This window comes from Anoplophora glabripennis, unplaced genomic scaffold (assembly GCF_000390285.2).
Source record: "Anoplophora glabripennis isolate ALB-LARVAE unplaced genomic scaffold, Agla_2.0 scaffold410, whole genome shotgun sequence".
In the NCBI taxonomy this organism is placed as follows: Eukaryota; Metazoa; Arthropoda; class Insecta; order Coleoptera; family Cerambycidae; genus Anoplophora; species Anoplophora glabripennis.
Genome location: NW_019416556.1, coordinates 247,409 through 267,940, shown reverse-complemented (window position 1 = coordinate 267,940; position 20,532 = coordinate 247,409). Strand labels below are relative to the sequence as shown.

At 35.7% G+C, this 20,532-nt stretch overlaps 1 protein-coding gene across 2 annotated transcripts in view; it reads right to left on the bottom strand.

Moving 5' to 3' along the window:
- LOC108909751 (zinc finger protein ush) overlaps nucleotides 1-10,585 on the bottom strand; it is a 133,890-nt gene extending 123,305 nt beyond the window's left edge. Inside the window, exon 1 of one of the 2 annotated variants that reach the window (XM_018714162.2) lies at nucleotides 10,308-10,585. In XM_018714162.2, coding sequence (XP_018569678.1) covers nucleotides 10,308-10,419 — 112 coding nt within the window. In that variant the 5' untranslated portion in view covers nucleotides 10,420-10,585. Of the gene's footprint in view, nucleotides 1-9,114; nucleotides 9,183-10,307 lie in introns of those variants that run through there. The other variant, XM_018714163.1, reaches the window with a different exon arrangement.
- Between the last annotated feature and the right edge of the window lie 9,947 nt (nucleotides 10,586-20,532).

Here is a 20,532-nt window from a genome sequence, read left to right as displayed (position 1 = left end):
ATTGTGTATTTTTAATGGAATGATTATGGACGCCTGTCCCATGAAAAGGAAAAACAATGCGTTGAATCTATTAACAAATTCAAATACTGTTCTGTTAAGAGATGAAAATATTACTGTTGGTTATGAAATGGTTTTTTTTTCGTCCTGCAGTATCACCTGATTTATATCCTACATAGTACTCGTCCCAACAATGTTATTAACCCACTTAAAAAAGTCCAACATTACTTTCTGAAGTTTCTAGATGAACATATTAGAAGTATTTTTGTGCATATTATATATATAAACTAGCTCTACAGGCCTAGTAGGCCCATGGCTTGATTGACCACTTTCTTCCATTCCTGTCTGTCCAGAGCTTTTTCCCTCCAACCTTGTACTCCCATTTGTCGCATGTCGTCTTCCACCTCCTTCTTCCACCTGACTCTCGGCCTTCCTTGTCTTCTTGTATTTCCGATTTTACAATTTATTATTCTTGCGGGAACTCTTTCTGGATGCATCCTCGTGATATGTCCCAACCATCTAATTCTTTGTGCCTTTATCACCCCTATTATGTCTGGTTCCTTGTATAATTCTTTTATTTCATTATTAGTACGTCTTTCCCACATACCGTTTACTTCTTTTCCTCCATAAATCTTTCTTAATATTTTACGCTCCCAGACTCTTAGTCTGTCCTGCTCTTCCTTTCTTAAAACCCATGTTTCGCTTGCATACATCACTATAGGTCTTATCATTGACTTGTAAATCCTTATTTTTAGTGATTGAGTCATGTCTTTGTTTTTCAAAAGTCTCCTCATTGCATGTACACATCTGTTTCCTGCCATCAGTCTTGCCTGTATCTCTCTTTTTATATCTGGCCTTCTGGAGAACACTGTGCCTAGATATCGGAATTCCTCTACTTCCTCGAAATTGTATACTTTGTTATTTTCTGTTCTTATTGTCAATTTATTGCCTACTTTGTACTCTTTATCTGTCCATGTCATATACTTTGTTTTATTTTCGTTTATCTGCAATCCTACTTTTCGGGCCTCTCTCTCTAGTTGTTTTAGTTTTGTTTTCAGTTCTTGCTGTGTTCTTGTTACGATTGCAATATCATCCGCGAACGCCAGACACTGGTGTCTTTTGTGGAAAAGCAACCCATTTCTGTTCATCTTTGCTTCTCTCATTATTTTTTCCAGTAAGTAATTAAATAGCACTGAGGAGATCGGGTCTCCTTGTCTTACTCCTTGTTTCACCTCAAATTTCTCTGATAGTTTTCCTTGGAACTTCACTCTGTTTTCAGTATGCTTTAGGGATAGTTGTATCAAACTTAACAGCTTTCCTTTAATTCCTAGTTCTTGCAATGCTCTACAAAGTTGATTTCTATTTATCCTGTCGTACGCCTGTTTAAAATCCACAAATAACACGAATGTGTCTCTTTTGTATTCATAACTTTCTGCTTGTATTTCACGTAAGGTGAAAATCTGGTCCGTTGCGGCTCTGCCTTTTCTAAAACCACATTGGTATTCTCCTATTGTCTCCTCCATATGGTTTGATAAAATTTCTTTTATATAAGTAGCGAATATCTTATAGGCCCCGTTGAGTAGCGCTATTCCCCGGTAATTTTCGCATTCCGATCTATCGCCTTTTTTATAGATGGGGCAGACCGCTGCTTCTGTCCATGCCTGCGGAATTTTTTCTTGTGTCCAAATTTTCTCTATTAACTTGTGGATTTTATCACAGAGCTCTTCTCCTCCATATTTAAACATTTCATTTGTTATTTCGTCTATCCCTGGAGTTTTTTTGGTCTTCAAGTTTTGGATTATCTGTCTTATTTTTTCTTTAGATGGTGGTCTTTCTATTTCTTCTTGTACTTGTCTCTCATAATTTTCCAGCACCTGTTCTTCCTCATCCCTATCCTCCTGGACGTTTAGTAGCTCATCGAAGACTTCCACAAATCTTTCTACTATTTTGTTACTGTCTAATAATAATTCTCCACTTTTGTTCTTGAATGCTATTGTTTTATGTACAAACCCCCTTTTTTCTGCTCTGAGTCCTTGGTATAAATTTCTGATGTTTTTCAATTTAAATTCTTTTTCCATTTCCTTGACAATTTTCTCGTTATATTTCCTTTTCTTTTCTCTCATTAGTCTGTTGCAATGTTGTCTTTGCATTTTATATTGTTGTTTTATTTCTTCCGTTTCTGTTTCTATCATTTTCAGTCTTAGTTTTTTCCTTTTCTCCAATTCTCTTTCACACTCCGCATCGTACCATTTTTTCCTGCGTCTCTCTACTCCCATTTCTTTTTTGCTACTCTTTATAGTTTTCTGCATTTCCTCCTTTATATTTTCCCACATTTCTTCCACCTCTTTGACTTCTTCTAAATTTTTTAGCGCTTTACTAAGTTCTTCCTGATACCTCGTTCTCGCATCCTCTCCTTCGAGACTTATGTATTTTTTAAAACTGCGCTTTGCACCTCTTTCATTTTTTTTTCCGGTATTGTTTGTCTCACTTTTATTCCCACCATGAAATGGTCTGAGTCTATATCTATTCCTCTGTACGATCTGATGTCTGTTATATTTCTTTCATCTTCTCTTTCCACTAACACATGGTCTATCTGATTTGTGTAATCACCATTTGGAGCTCTCCACGTACCTTTATGTATTTCTTTCTTTTTGAAGCATGTACTTTTTATTCTCATATTCTTCTCCATCGCAAAATCCACCAGCATCTAACCGTTATCCGATGTTTTGTCGTGTTTACTGTGTTTTCCTATAGCTTGTTTGTATATTTCCTCTTTTCCTATTTTTGCATTTGCATCTCCCAGTACTATTTTCAAGTCATATCTTGGAATTTCGTCGTATTCTTTTTGTAGCTTTTCATAGAAGGCTTCTTTACTCTCTAGATCGGCCTCTTCTGTCGGCGCATGTATATTGATGAGGCTAATGTTTTGAAATTTTCCTCTGATTCTTAAATAACATAATCGATCCGACACTGGTTTAAATTTCATTATTAAACTTTTTATTTCTGGACTAACTAGGAAACCTGTTCCTAAAACTCTGTTGTCCCCTCCACTATTTAGGAATGCATATTTTTCTATCTCCATCATTACACTTTCCTTTTGTTTTGTTTCTTGTAGGGCTACAATCTCAAACTTTTGTTTCCTAATTTCACTTATAAGCTGTTTCATAGCTCCTACTTGGTTTAGTCCTCTTACATTCCAGGTCCCTATTTTTATTTCTGTTTTGCTCCCCTCTTTGTTTCGCCAACTCTTTTCATTTTTTCTTTCCCTTCTATTTTCATTTCTCTGTATATTATTTGTTCTGGAGCCGCTTTGTCTTTTTCTTTTGTTTCCTTGATTTGTAATCGCAGTCGTTCCCTTTTTGCTTGCCTGGTCCGTTTTTTCCTTGCCTCCTGTCCTCTTGGTGCTTAGTTTTTTGCTATTTCTAGCTTTTTTGTCTCCTTATTCCATTTCCAAAGTTGCTCTCCTATCATCAGTTTGCTTAATCCCATTTTAACCGTCTTTCCACTTCTGCTCTCTTCCTTTGCTCTTATTCTTATATGTTCCTGCATCTCTCTTTCTCTTTTTGTTAAATCGTTGTTAATATATATTATTTCATTTTGTGCATATTGCGAAGGCAATAAATAATATAAATCGAACGGTATATTTTTACGCGAGGATCCGTACAAGGCACGGATTGACGTTTATAGAGAACTCTGATTTACAGTTTGCTCGTAAATAAATTTACATGGAACACATTTTTGCGCAACGTTCAGGTACATTGTAGAACATAAACGAGGGACGATCCAAAGTCAACCGAAGCCTTGTGTACCCTGGCTATCTTAATGGACGGCCGGCAATATAAACCAAGATAAGCCATCGAATTGTTAATATTTATACAGGAATTATCAATAACCAAACTAATAAACTTGCGATTTTTCCTGTTGCCGCGGATTATTTATGGGCATGGCGCGGTTATAAATACTTCGTTTTGACGGTGGGGTTATGCGTTGTACCTTGTAGGAGATAAGAAGCCACCCAGGCACTGTTCCTCAGTTTGGCGATCCTGCGCGAGATAGCGCAGGTTGCGTATACACACAATGTATTATTGTATAAGACATGCATGCATAACTGAGGAATCCAGAAATTTATGGGAAATGGCCGCATCTTCAACGATCAAGATTGTATTTTAACCAAATGCGTTAGCGGTTATCTCCGTGTACATCTGAACGGCGGTATATTGCGCATTAAAATATCTACAACGGCACAATATCATTACATCGGAATAAGAAAGAGGTAAGGGGTCGCATCAGTCGACAACGGCGCAATGTAAAGTGCCAGCGGAATTGTCTCTAAAACCAGACATTACTTTAAGAGGTTTTTATAAGCGGTCCGAAACGAGTTTTCAAATAAATACTGTAAGAATGGTCCGAATTCGATGGGGCTCAAAAAATTTTTTTATAAATAAAAGTTCCTAAGACAGTCAAAATTTTCTACATAGGCACTTTAAAGGTGTATTGATTTGTCACTTTAAAGATGTATTGGTCTACTGTCGTCTTTCAATATTTTTCCTTCGAGTTCCGGACATTTGGGCCCCACGTAGGGCGCCATGGCGTCTAGTATCATTATTATTACGGGGATTAGGAACCCCTAATAAGGGGAGAAATCAGAATTTTTATGGAGCTCGTCATGTCATCAGACGTGCTGTTACTCTCGTCTCCAGCTAGTGGCAAAAAGGCAAACAAAACACCTCCCTCATCACGTCAAGCTCGACGGATACTTGCGAGTGTGGAATGTGTTCGAAAAATTTGTGAATTTTTTTTTTGACGATTATATTAAAAAATTGATTTATTGATAGAACATGTATGTACAATAAATAAGTATATGATTCTTAAAGAGCTTTATATTTTGTGTGGTTAGCAAAAAATTTCAACAGACGATTTGATCTAGAGAAACTCATCTTTAAAATGAGACTTTATAAGTTAAAATTGCTATATAAACTAAAAAGTTATTGCAAAATTAAACGAAAAAAGTGCTTTTTCTTTAATTGTTAATAACTTTTTAAATAATTAATAAAATTTTACCAAACTTTCCAAAAATGTGAGTTTTTATATCCTTAAGATATGTGCAAAAGATGGGCTCGATCGGTCAAATAGTTTTTGCAAAAATCCATTTATTTATCCCAGTTTTGCAAAAAGGCCCATTTTCAAATGACTATTCAGACTATGACTAAAACATTTTTTTGGGCTCATTTTCTTCGAAGGGACACCAAGTATCATCTAGTTAAAAAAATATATTTTTTTTCAAATTTAGTTGTATACAGGTTCGGAAAGTACCGATGGTCCATCTGCCGTTACGTGAGAGCGATAGAGTAAGACATAGAAATCCATGCGATAGAGAAGGATGGCTATAATGAAGGCCTCTCATAGTCACCGCCCGTTTCGCCCCTCCACAAATAATATCCACTTCTTATTTGTGGAAGGGCGAAATAGGCGGTGACTATTAGACGCCTTCATTATAGCCATCTTTCTCTATCGCACGGATTTCTATGACTTACTTTATCGCTCTCACGTAACGGCAGATGGACCATCGGTACTTTCCGACCCTGTATAATTGTTACCAAATAGAAGGCACTTTTTTCGCTAATAAACAAATAAAATAATTCCGCGGTTTTTAACTTTTGTAAGAAGTTATATATACCATTCGAAAGCTCGTAAAAAAACCTACAAATTGAAAAAAATAACAAGTTTCTAGGACTAATAGGTCCAGAGTTAGCAATTTATTTTTGTTATAAATATTAAGACCTAAAATTTTAACATTTTGTAGATGAAGGTTTAAACTTTATGCCCTGTTAATTTTAATTGAATTTGCCCATAATTGATCAATCCAGAGCCCGTCAAAGTAAGGGTACGCGGCAGTAGCCCTTCANTTTTTAAAACGAAAATATTCAAATTGATAGCGGCGATATAGCGCTTTGACAGATGACGTTTAAGTTCATTTGCTATACGCTACGCCCTACGTCCAAATTTTCAGAACCAACTTGACCACGTTTTTATTTGAACGCTCGTTAGTTTTTACAAAATTCCATTTATTTATCCCATTTTTGCAAAAAGGCCAATTTTCAAATGACTATTCCGACTATGATCAAAACATTCTTTTTGGGCTCATTTTCTTCGAAGGGACACCAAGTATCATCTAGTTACTACTACAAAACTACAAATTGAAAAAAAATAACAAGTTTCTACGACCAATAGGTCCGGAGTTAGCAATTTATTTTTGTTATAAATATTAAGACCTGAAATTTTAACATTTTGTAAATGAAGGTTTAAACTTTATGCCCTTGTTAATTTTAATTGAATTTGCCCATAATTGATCAATCCAGAGCCCGTCAAAGTAAGGGTACGCGGCAGTAGCCCTTCAGGGAGTAGGGGTGGGGGGATCTTCCTCTCAACCAGGAAAAAACTGACAATGTCTTTGTAATATCTCAGCTTCTATGTAACGTAGAACCTTCTTTTTTTTAATTAGGGGTAGCTCGACGAAAAAATTACTTCTGGATTATTTCTACCCTTGTAAAACCACCCCTACCCCCCTAAAAATGAATTTTTGACATATTTGTTGATAAAAAAACAATGACGCTATACTTTTTTCACGACCCATTTGATGAGACGCCTTTTCTATTATAATTCCCAAGACTTTCCAACAATAAAATCACGCCCAGTAATTAATAAATTTCAAAATGTTTCCTTTCCTGGTCTAAGTTCCGATTAGAAAGTTGAGCGAAAATTTTAAAGCTTGGAATACAACACTACCTTGTAAAAGACCACCTATAAAATTACAGGACAGTCCAAACTCACAAACGTCATAAACCACTCAAATATGTGTCTCTGGCATTCCTATTTGTTTTTTAGTGAGTTCAAGTAAGAATGTGTCAAATAAGATGTGATGATAAAGTGTAACAATTGCAACATTTACCTCTTAAGAATATTGTGCTTACCTAAATATTTACATACGATACATATTTTAAATAATTGCAAATAAAATACGCAGACGATTCTCCATTGAAAATTAACTGATTTTTAAAAAAAAATATCCACGCTCTCCCTGCGAATTTATGGCCAAATATGAAGAGAAAATGTTTGTTTTTTTCCATAAAGAAGGGGGAAAAGAGAGTTTTTTTACATTAAAGACTCACCTTAATGTCTAACAAGACACAACCTTCTTTATTTGTTTGGTGTTTATATGCATAAATATTTTTAAAAACATATAATTTGCAACATTTTTAGTAGGAGGAAGTTGCAATCAATTTCAATATAGTAATATTTCTGGAAAAAACGTCCAGATAACCTGGTCTTTGCGGATTATCCCGAAACGAAGCCATCTAAATAATCCGCAGTACAAATGAAGTCCTTTTTAGCAGACGCCCGACAAGGATAAATTGCATTTAACAAATTTATATCCTGAAAAGGAGCGCTCGACAAAAAAACCAGCGTAACACCAGCGGTACGTATAATAATCATCAAGAGTCGCGTCGCCGTCTCTCTCCCGCTCGCGCACGTGCCTCCGCCGTCTCAGTCGGTAACACAGTGTGTGAGATACCATAATAACACCCCGCAGACAATGATAAGCAGGATCAGATAGGGCGGGTATATATATCATATCACAATGGCATAGCAAAAATGATTACGAGAGACGTTCCTTCCTATATCACGCCGACTCGGTCGGTAATGTGAATCACGCTCTGCCGGTTCTTACACTCGCTTCTTTACCGACTGATTTATATATTCTGCCGCAAATACCTCATAACTCTATAAATCTTTGAAATTCGTGATGCTCCCTTATCTCCCGTAATTTACCCACTTTGATTGGGATTTGGTGTACCATTAAAATTTCTACAGGGCGTTAGATTTATGTTGTGTCGTTAATTTTCAGCCATCGTTATTAACATAAATCGGAACTGTACAAGTACAGCCGTAAATTCATAATTGTCTGAGTCAGAAACCAAAATACAGTGGTTTTAAGGTTATTGTATTGTAATATCGCGGTCTTAGAACCAACAAAAAGAATCGAATGAATATTAGGGCGGGCCTAAGGGATAGAGGATCTGCCCCCACAGAGTCTAGCTCTAGAACAAAAAATATTTCTAGTTAAGGCCATAGCATAACAACCACGCCAAAAAGACTATAAGGGTACTCAAAAAAAGTTAACGGTTTAAATACTCTAGTACGTTGTGATAATAATCATGAAGATGTTGAACCAAATTCGACTTGTAACGAAACTATTTATGTTTATGTAGATTTTTTTACAAAACTTGAGGAAACAACTTATGTTTATGTAGATTTTTTTACAAAACGTACTCGGTTAAATTGTATGTGTACAAGTAATAGTAAATCTAATACTTGATTTTCATTCCAAGCATATCCTAAAGAAACTCTTTTCTTCTTTAGCATTCCATATTGTCTTAGATTTGTCTTTTAATTGTAACGCTACAACACTGTTTTTTACATTCATGATAAACCTGCTATATATCAATTTATTCATTAAAATAATTCATTTTGTTATAAGTTAAACTTGAAAGGTGACAACAATTACAAACAAACAGATATGTGACAGATAGTAGCATGAAAATTGTTTTTCCAACGCCTTCTATAGACAACCAAAAGTGAAAATGTTAATTTAGGATAATCTTTTTAACTTATAGATATTTCAGGAAGAAAATACTACTAAAAAATTATAAACAAATAATCTGGCACCTTATCTGTCCCGTTTTGCATGTAAATATTTGGATAACAAAAAAGTTCAATTTAAGCAATTTAAGTAAATACGAATTATTGAAGGAAGATATCAGTTATTTGCTCACATTATAAAAAATGTGAAAGGAATATATCAGATAAGGAGGTGTTAGTTGCTTAAATATTTACAGAAGTCCGTGAAAGGCCTGTTTCTCTAAATTATTTGCTGTGCTACACAAAGGCTAGGTATTTTAATTTATTTTAGAGCATGGTAGATATCAATAACTGACATAGAAAATTGTGTAAAATTCCGAAAAAATATTCCAAACATCTCCACATTATGTAATTCAAGTCGGAAAAAACGATCTTATTTTCTATGAACAAAAACAGTAGCTACAGTATTTTCATTACCTTGGCTGATTATATTTTTCTTCCATGCCATTCACCCAGTCGCTTGTGGCGTTTTTTTAAAACTCCACCTGTATACACAAAATTATTTGTACCTGTAAATTAAAAGGTGTTACATATACGGGGTGGAACTGAAACATCTGACCAAACTGTAATGGCGGATTCTGCAAAATGAATCAATACGTGGGACGTAGAAGCTACGTCTATGAATGGTCATAGCTACTCAAAGCCTAGGGCCACAGTGTAGTGCACTACAATATCATCAGTTAAAAAAAAAATTATTTCGATTATTTTTACATATAATCAGATGAAGCGATTTGATTCAGGTTTGATATGTAAGTTTAATTTACGGTTATCTAAAAATATAAGTACATGCAATAGATTTTCTGTATACATGGTCGTAGTTGTCGGGATGGACTGGGTCTATTTTATTTTCGTCCGAACTATTTTGATTCTGATCTATTATTATGATTATGACTGAGTATTAAAATATCCACAAAAAAGCATTCTTTCCTGAATATTGATAGAGTCAATGGTTTTTGAGATAAATATCAAAACATCAGACAATTATTGTTAAAAATAAGAATAACAAAGATATAAAAAAATGAAATAATCATATTATCTATGAAAGAAATAAGTTATCATTTAAATGACTTTCCTTAATTGTTTCTTACAACTTGAAATAAGTTACATCTCTCCATTCATTTTGAGTACCTTATATCATGTAAAGGAAGCGTTTGTAAACCTTTGATAATGTTGTTAATTTGTTTCTAGAAACCACCATTAAAGCTTGGTCAAGTATCTTAGTTATATCCTATATGTTTTATATTATCCACTGTTGTCGCAGATGGTATTTTAATAATCAAGGATTAAATTATAATTCAGATTAATTTTCAATATCAAAAGCACCAAAACATCTTATATTAACAGAAAAATTAGAAAGTAACATGGTGTTTTCTACGAGAAACTTTTGTTACAAGTATCTGTTAAGTCCGTAGATACTTTTCCACTAACAATTCTCAAGACAAGCAGGAAAAATGAAAGATTCGATTTAGGTGTGGCAACAAAGCATGTTCTATTCGCCGATATGATCTAAAACATTCAAATAATCCTAGGTTTCCTAGATCGCAGATACGAATATCAAAAAAACCGTAGAATTTCACCTCACGATATCATAATTGCTAATTCCCAGTTACCTTTATTTGAGGTCAGTCCGTTGAGCTTTGGCGCATCCGTGCTGAAGTATCTGTTTTTAAAAATCTTGGTCGGATTGTATCCAACAGTGGAGGTAGACGTAACGTCTAGCATTCTCAACAGCCCGGGTTTAGATCACAAATTTATCCGGCGAAACACTTTTTCCGTTCACATCGAGCTCGCATCCAGGTCACATTTACAAAAATCGGAGAGTCACGGCGACATCGGGTAGAACACTAAGAAATTCTTGCACACATTAAAGAACCCTTTCATTCCCAACACTTGCACGGCTTCAAGCGGTTGCCATCTCATTTTCTACTAATCGGGGAACGCTTCCTTACCTTTATATAAACTCGTTATCAGATTGTTTGCAGCGGCAGATAGCCGCCGATAAGCTAGAATGCGATAAGAGCGGCATTAACAGAATCATACCGGTTTATGGGCCTTTATGGGAAAAATACTGTAACGTATTTTTAGACGCTAGGAACAAATAACGACGAGCTGATAGTGCTCGAAATTTGGCAATTCGAATGGTCATAGGGACGTTCTCATCTCATTTTTCAGTATGTTTCAAGATTTGCTTAAAATCTTTTACCACTACTTTTGGCCGGTGTTGGTGCTGCACACTTAGCAACGTAATAAGAGAGCTGACATAGAATTATCAATGCAAATGTAGTAAATGTTTGAATTCTGAATTTTAAAAAATCGCCAAACTTTCGAATTTTCAACTCTAAAATATAGAGCCATCGTCAGTCCACAGTCTATCGATAAGACGACAGCCAGTGACAGCCAAAATCCATTCAGAAGCCACTTGAGTGAAGTAGCAATAGAGTTGAAATTTTCAATAAACTTTCGAATTCTTAAGCCAAACCACTGAAACGCTAAGCAGGCGCTTACAGCATCAGTCTAAGAAGCCCAACCAACATCTATGAATTCTAAGAGCTCCTAGGGATAAAAATTTCGCCCATGTTTCGTGTGCAACCGGCGAGATCTAATACGGCTAAATCTGCGGAATCACCAAGGCATGCGTTTGAATGTTTACCCAGATAATTTCCAGTTTATTAACCATGACAACAGTTCCTGACCACCGTGGGAGATCCAGCTACAGTCAGTTATAGACATTCTGATTCAAAACTGTGGCGAAAAAGTCTCTTAATCTGGCACAGATCCTCTGACAAACCATTACATTTTAGGATGGCAATGATAGAAGCGATATTGTAGATATAGCAGTTATAGAAATTTTACCTATTTTTGGAGTAGTTTTGAATTTTTAGGCAACGTTTGGTCTTTTGATAAAATTATCAATTCTCTACAAAGGTATTACATATTGTATAGTTAAGTAAATATATTGTTCTCTGTTAGAAGTTGCAATAAACAACATTAATTTTCATATTTACTCCTATAGTGACCAAATGCTTTATTCGATTTCCATTTCTATAAAGCGAGAAAATATTTTACTCTTCCTAAAGATGAAAAACGAATCCTATTTGGAGTTGACCATTTTTTGTCTATACAGGGTGTTAAAAGTTTGACTGCTTTAATTTCAACAGACGATAGAATACATTAAAATAAACAAAAAAACTTTATATGACATGGGTCCTAAACTTAACCATTTCCGAGAAAAAAATGTAACAAAAGCCGGGACGCGTAGTCATTTATTTATTAGTTTTCGGAACGGATGGGTCAAAAAGTAAAATATTTTCGTCAACACAAATTATCGAAAGTTGAGGGCTTTCGAGTAGGTGGCGTCGTCCTTCGGAAAAATTTACCAATATTTTTAACAAGTTCGCTTAGAGTCAGGGCCATGTGACAGACATCTGTTGCGTCTGGGAGGCGCCAGCGTAGAAACCCATATTTTTAATAACGCGCGGAATCACGAGAAGAACGTAGAGGTTCCAAAGTAGAATTAATTCAAATTGTACATTGATAGTAATTCGAAAAGAGAGTAACAGCTGGTTTTTTGGCGGATTTTCCAAGCTATAAGGATATATTAAATGAGATTGACTAATCTGCCCCGTAATTGCTACACGGAGTCACTAGAGGAAGGCTAAGTAAGTTTAGTTCCAGAATTCTTATATAAATGTAAGTCCAGTCAATTAGATAATTATTAACCTAGTATAGTTACACCAAGCGTCCCGATATTCAGGTTCCCGCTAATAAGATAGGAACAGAAACTTCTGGACCCAATAAATGGGCGTGTCAAAGCGAGGTGTCGGATTCAGGGAAGATCTCGAACAGGCAGTTCTTCCTTGGGTTTCACATTGAGCAGTCTAATTAACTTTAGAGTCCCGGGTTAATTAATTACATTTAATAATGGATAAAGTTTTTCCAATTTTTTGCTATGAAGCGCGCATTCCCTGAATCTCGGTAGGCTGTCGCGTGTCAATAAATGAATTAATAATGTTGTTCGAGTCGTTGTGTTGTTATTTTGTTTGTTTGATTTGTTTATTGTTATTAAAACTCTTCCTGGAAGTTTTGGTACTTCCTTTTGTTTCTCTCAACTTCAGTGTCACCCTTTATAGCCAGCCACTGGATTACATTCTACGTAAGCAATAGAGGGTAAGTGCCTGAAATTCATTCTCTGCATATACAACATTTCTAAGTTCCCACGTATTAATTAAAGTATTATGATAATTATAAACTCCCTTTCAAGAATTATATAGTAAACTCTTGTGAAATCCAGACTCGTTATGATACTAACGATCATAACGAATGATAGATAGATAAAGAAATAACCCCTCAGGTTACAAAATTATCAAAATCTCCAACTTGATGTACAAAAGTTCGATTCATTAAGGAACATTGACATAACTGCGTGCATAGAATACCATAAAATACAATGTTTATCACTTTTTTGAACTTCTTTATGCTTAATTCTAAAAATAATTAGCGTTGTAATAAATTTAAAATTCTATAAAATTCATATCGAGCAATGTGACAACGGCGCTGCGGTTAACACGAGGTACTAAGCTGTCCAGCATTACGCAATTCAGTTGGTATCTGGAATTGGACCGTGTCTGAGTGTTTTTTGCATACCAGTATTTCCTTTTCTTGAGGTGTTTTCCAGCGAGTGCGCGAAAATTGGATTCAAAGGTGTCGTGCGTTCATCGAAAATGGTGATGGACATTTTGAGTATATGTTGTAGTTTGTTTTGGACTTGTGCGTTTAAAAATTACTAAATTTTGCATTTCGGAAAGTACCTAAATTATTATTTGGATGACGTGAATCTTTGGGTACTTTAATTACATATTTTTCAAATTCATAATTTGACTAAAAGTCAAGTTCCTGTTTTAAGAGATTCATAATTACTAAAATTCGAGGTAAAATTTAAGCACAACACTATCGTCATACTACAAAATCGATACATTTTATGTTATTTATTCAAAAACTGGAAAACAATTGTCTTGAAATTTACTAAATGTTTCATAATAATAGTTGTTTACATTTTTTCCGTAGGACAAGTCTGCCACGTGCGCACGTGGTATGCACCACCTGTGTAGCATTAGGTTAAGCGCCGTTGTCACGTTGTGATGAAACTCCCCAATATTAATAGTCGCTGTATTTTGAAAACTGTTAATCTTACGCCCCTGTAATATACAACTTTTTTTGTTCATTTATGATTACTCTATTTTATGCTGAAGTAATGGCAGTCAAACTTCTTACACCCTGTATATATTTCTGGATGTGGATTATCCAGAGGACGTCATCGTCAGTCTGAATGTTTCTGCTGAGAGCAATACGTCTCTTAAATTTCACTTCTTACGTCATTTTGCTTTTGTAACCCACCACATTCTATGTACGACCTCATGATATACATATATTCATCACTGGCCGTGACATTTATTGGGCTCAATCAAGTAAACTTGTTTATTACTCCAAATACCGGAGTTCAAAGTGATGTCGCCGCATCTGCTCCAGGATCAGGTATTTGTTAATCTCGGATATTTTCTGAAATTCGAGCACTATCGCCCGGTGAGATTAACAAATTGACGTGACCCACAAATGATTAAAAAACTATTCAAGACAAACATTACGAAACTTACGAGTGCGACGACCCTAGGGGACCCGAAGCGTACAACTTTATCCGGATTTATTGTGGGCTATCTGATGAGATAAATAATGGAATTGTATAATGGTGATATCTCTGTAGTAAATTACTGATTACTATTAGTGATAAGCCAAAGATAAACGACATGGAGGCGTTCAAAACAAAGAGATCTGATAGATACGGGACGAGTAAATAGGTTAATATGAGATATGGAATGTAAAATTGACGACTCACAAAAATCAAATATCGTAGCTTCGGTAAATATGGATGTAATTTAAACTACGTCGTTCAGGGCACGGAAATTGCGTTTTATTAAATTCTGTTTGACATTAACGATATAATTTTTCTTTTTCACTAAGATCTCTTTTGAAAAAAATCTATGATATTTTGACTGTGCTTCTGTTTTATAAAAACAGTCAACTTGTAATATTTGCTAATATCTTAATTTTTGTAGACGTTTAACGTAAATTTAAGCATTGAATACTGTGCCCACATAGTCGAGCACTTGTATTTCTTTGTACTACATTTTCTGTTTTCCAAGCTTTGAATTAATGAATACTCCTAGTCATATATTTCTTTAAATGATGGCAGACGTAATCCCAAAGAGCCTTCGTTTCTAGTATAACTCGCACGTAGTGAAATTGTTACATGTAGAGTTCCCGAATATCTCTGCATTAATGGACATAAAATATCTTTACTGACAAGCCTAACTCCATTAAAATCATCAAATTTTAATCATCATTAAAATCATCAATCAACTAAGTAAAAGCATCATTTCTATGATGGTTCTAATAGAGCCTTTACAATCCTGCTAGCATGAAATATACTGGAAACGATGACCAAAAGGAGATGTAGTATCTGTCTTTTCAAGTTGTTTGTTTTGCGTGTTAAAAAACTGCAACTGTTGGAGAAAACGTCGTATATCACACGCGATAATGAAATCCAATAGTTGTGATTCATTAATTATTATTTCTATATTCCATTAAAAAATCGACTCCAGCTTTGTAAACACTCTGTGTGTAAGTCTGTATATCTTTCTATAGAACCTTAATAAATGTTTGCAAGTCACGTGACCGTCGAGCGCAGGCAACCAACAATTCACGGTTAGTAAGATCAAATGAAAATCCCTAAACCTCAGTGGAGTAGTTGAAGGGGTTACATGTAATTAAATATAATTGTTTTTAAAACTGATCGACATGAACTATCGATATCAAACTTGTTTGTTTCTGTTATAACTTACCAGTAATTCGACAAAATGCCAAAAGTTCAGCTGTGAAAATGATTGATATGTACGATTTAATACCGAAGCAAAAGAAACAATAAAACAATGACAGTAAATTAACTCAAAAGAAAACAGACACGGACGGCACTGAAAAATGTACAAATGTCAATTTAGCATCATCGGTCGAAATGATTCGTTTACAATAAACAGTAACAAACCGTTGTGTCTTTACTCGAGTTGATCCGATAGCTGATTGGTTGAATGAACCGGTAAAACGAAATGTTGCGTTTTAACGTAGTTTAATTTTACCAGAATTTAATTGCCAATGCGAAGGAAATAAAATTATTGTTTCAAACAAAATTAGTGATGATGTCGCTTGTAATCATTTATGAGTGCTCTGTATAACTTTTACTTGGAGTAGAGGACAAAAAGCACGGTTCGTTCATTCAGTAGGATGAAGGTAAGCGCTCTTTTATCTACCACTAATAGCCCAGGAAAAAGAGCTGGTGATTGACGATTTCGCAAGCTAACGCTGAATTTATCACTATAGATGCTAAATATTATGTACAACAACATATTAGATTCCACAGTCATAAAAATGGGGGGAAGATTGTTTACAGGCTGGTTAATTGTATCATTTTTACGTAAATTCACGTAAATTCACGAGCTTAAAAAAATATTGATTAGATCAAAAGTTATAAATAGAAGAAGTTTATTTATGACTCTTGAATTAAACATTTATAAACTGCGTTATTATTACCAGATGTTTTGTTTTTTCAATTTTATCAAAGACAAAACAATTTTAACCACGTTCTATCGGTATCTGTCCCATTGTGCAAGCCTTAAAATTGCATAAGTTGTAAACCAGGCTATGATTTTATACAAAAATCAAGTTTGAAACTGTAACGATCACTTAACGGACCTACATATTTACACAAAAAAATCATCCGGCCCTCAGGGAACAGCCCACTCCCTAATAAAGTTATTCTCGAAATACCGCTACCGGCCGGCTAACAAGTGTTCAATTAATTTTCCGCGTTCTCCATTAATTATCGTGCCCAGGCTGCTATGATGTATCCGTTTAATATATGGATTTATACAAAGGGTAGGTTTATTAAGAGCCGGCGATAACCATCTGGTTGGCCGTGGCTTGTTAATGGATGAGCCGAGTGCCACAAAAACTGTTAAAATCTAAAAGCGTTCTCATAAAGGCATTCGGACGGAATGATGGCAAGACCAAGATGCATTCGTAACGGACCGAACGGGTAGAATGGAGATCGATATCGGCTCTCGCCACGCCAACAAAACAAATAAAAACCCGGCCCGATGGCATGCTATGGGCTCGTTTCCGCCCATAGAGATCACTTTTACACATGCTCTTCTTCGCGGTGTCTTGCTGCCATCGCCGTCACGAAGGTATCGCTTATAAATGTCTCACCGTGATGCGTCCGAGATGGTTAGGAGGAAAATGAATTATTCAACCTTGACATCATCGATCTGACAAGTTAGGGCATACACAGATTTTTTTTGGGTACACTGATAAAAGTTGTATAAATTTACGGGTACCTTTTACATATTTGCACCGGCTGCTATACACAAAAAATTTCTTCCATCATTTTTCCTAGTCGTTTCAGACATTCTGGCCCCACGTTGGGCGCCATGTCGTCTTTTACCATCATTATTACTGGGATTATCTCTAATATTGGGAGAACCGGCATTTTTCCGACTTCCTTGTGTACTTCTTGTGGTGTTAGGGCTTTCGTTCCCCACTCGCAGGCAGATAAACAAATGACAACCTCAATGGACATTTGGATGTGTGGACGTCGCGTTGGCCGATTGTCCTGCATCAGTGGCGAGGTAGATTCCTGGAAATGTGGTTAACACCTTAATTATTTTTACCTTTTTTCCTATTGTGCATCCTCGGGATAGCACGGATATTGGAGGCCTTCAACTGAGCCTAGTTGCATTAATCACGTTTTTGGGCACTTTGAGTATGGTTACTCTTGTGTCTATATCAGAATCTTTGTATCTGCACTGTTTTGAGACCTTCTGTGAAGTTTCTCGGAGGTCTCCTAAAAGTTTTAAAGCTTCTAAGAGCTTTATGTATCCCATGAGATCTTCACCGCAGAATTGGAAAATGCTTGGGTAGTTAGGACTCTAGAAATGAGATCTAGGCTGGGAAACTGTGTGCTCGAAAAATATTGTGAAAATTTTTAACAATGTTTTGAACAGTAAAAATTTTGAATTTATTGAAAATATCTTCTTTATAATAAATACTATTAAATATGCAAAGGGTTTTATACAACGTAAATATAAATTTAATGTACCATTACATGTACTGGCAAGGTATCCGTTTCTAGATACTGAAATACAAGGTACTAGGGTCGACGTTCCATCACCTTCCTTGATGGGTCCGCAGCGGTGCTGTAGCAAAGCCCGCTTTGTGTTTGGAAAATTGGCTTCGCCTAGAACGGGTGATGAACTGGTAGTTTAACGTTGTACTGTGATTTGCAATGTAATACCTCGGTTTAAATTTCGCATTTTTTAATTTTAGAATCCGAGACTGAGGTGATTCTTTTAGCTTTGCAGCGCGTCATTAGCAGCTATTCTGCCCATAGGTGCTCATCCTCTGCCTCACATTTAGGGACTTTAGCCCCTTTTAAAAAGTATTTCTCCTTCTACGTTCCTAAACTTTTTCTATTTTCAGTGGTAGAAAGCGTAGTAGAAGAGAAGTAGGAAGAAAATATTACAAACTGTATATTTTTTTTCTGAATTGATTAAATAATCGTGACCAAATCACTAGATTTCATTACTAGCTTTAATTGTGAAGGAAAAAATGAAATTTGAACCTAAGCAAAAGTTGTCGGCAAAAGTTATTCTTCTCGAAAGACCCCTCGACATCGCAACCGTCGCTTCCCTCGTCGATGCCGCTTGCAACCTGACTCCCGTCAGATTCGATCGCTTCAGCGGGGCATCCGGTGCGAGATGATTGTTCGCGAAGACATGACATCACGCGGCCAAAACTCAAGAGCGGTGTCGGAGACAATGAGGGGTTCGCAGACCACCCGCCACAAGCACGTGCTGCGTATGACGGCGTGGAGATAGTATCTGACAGATAGGTTGTCCTACGTCCGGAGTCAACGACAATTTTAGTGGATGTAATGTTCCTTTCATCGTGGGTAAAGTTAAGAGGAAAGATGGTGTCTATGTTATGTATTCATGCGTAAAACACGTAATTAATAATTTCTTGACAAAAATCCATTGTAATACTGAACAACGGCAAGTGTAATGGAGTAAATTGGAGTCCGTTATAATTCACTAGGTTTAAAATTGTTTTATTCCTACTAGTTTAAGCAATTATGCTATTATCAGGGAAGAAGAAAAATGACAGTCATTGAATAAGAAACTGCTGCATAAACTACTAATAAATAACAGTATAATTTTGTATAAATGTCAGAATATTAGTATAAAAAAATAAAACAATTTTATACTGAATTAATTTACTTTATTGTGATAAAAGATTTAGTTTAGTAAATTTAGTAAATTGATACTCGTACAATTATTCTGGACACTGTTGATATGTCCATCCCTGAAAAGTCTGCAATGGCAGACAAATGACCAGCACAAGCATAGAACCGAAGAGCAGTCAGCAATTGTTGGATAGGAGATACACTATTATTCCTAGAAATACAAAATCATATTAACAATAAAAGCTTTTTATAACTCCAAAATTCTGATTGCCAGTTGCATCGTGTTCATGCCGACGTGTTCGTAAAACTTACATGTCACTTGAATATTCTAACTCCTCTTCAATTAAAGTTAGCAGATGTAATGTGGTCTCCTTTGTCAACCTAAAAAAAGTCATACTGTCTAGATTATGAAATAGATTATTTCTAATATATATTTGTCTGGGAAATCCAAAGTCTTACAATTTCGTGAATATCAAATTCATCCAATACATCAAAGGCAGAATCTGAATCTATTTAAAAGTTCTCAATGATGTTTTAACACCACTCACTCATTCACAGTCCAAAGGAAAAAGGAAGAAATACCTAGTACCTATACGAGCAGCGATCCTAGCTGTTGCATTAGGTGTTGCGTGTGTAATTCAATACCGGGGGAGGGGGGGGGGTCATATAGCCCGCGGTGTAGTTGTTTCTCGCAACACTGGTTAGAAGAAATACCTATTTAAAAAAATTATAACTAGCAGCTAAGTACTGTCAATAGTGCCAATTTATGTTTTCGCATTAATCCAAGTTTAAGCAGTCAAATTTGAGGGTTTAAATTAATCCTAGAATACATAGATTTTAAACGGTGCAAACAAAAAGTTATATTTTAACCCAAGTTCAGACTTCATCCTGGATTAAACACTACGGTGCAAACGGGCATTATCCCATTACAACTATGTAATTAATAGTTTTTCTTTGATTTTGAGAAAAGAACTAAATATATAGAGTTAGTTTTAAAATAAACTTCATTGTAAGCTTTGAGGATCGAATTTCACTCATGTTTCCAATCCACATCAAGAAGTCAGCCCTAGAGCCAGAAAAACCTTCAAAAGCACTACTACAGAGCAGTATATGCCCAAAGATATCAAGCTTGTTACCCAAACTGCGCGGTCGAGAATCAAATTTCATCGATCCTTTGGATTTTGCAGCCGCATTTGCCCACGAGACCGAAAACCGTTCCAAACAAAACCACCGAAAACACTGTGGATATTTCAAATTTTCTGATAAATTAGCCTGAAATTCACAGAAACCTACCGACAGCACTATCAAAGTTCCAATAGCGCTGGAGATTTAAAATCTACAATGGGAATTTGGCGAAGCTATCAAGAGGCGCGATTGAACATCAACCCTGGTCATCCGTAGATCGCTGACCAAGACCTAGGATATGACCAGTATGAGGTGCATGTGTCTTAGCATTGTATTGTATACNTGTTTACTTGGTTAGTTTG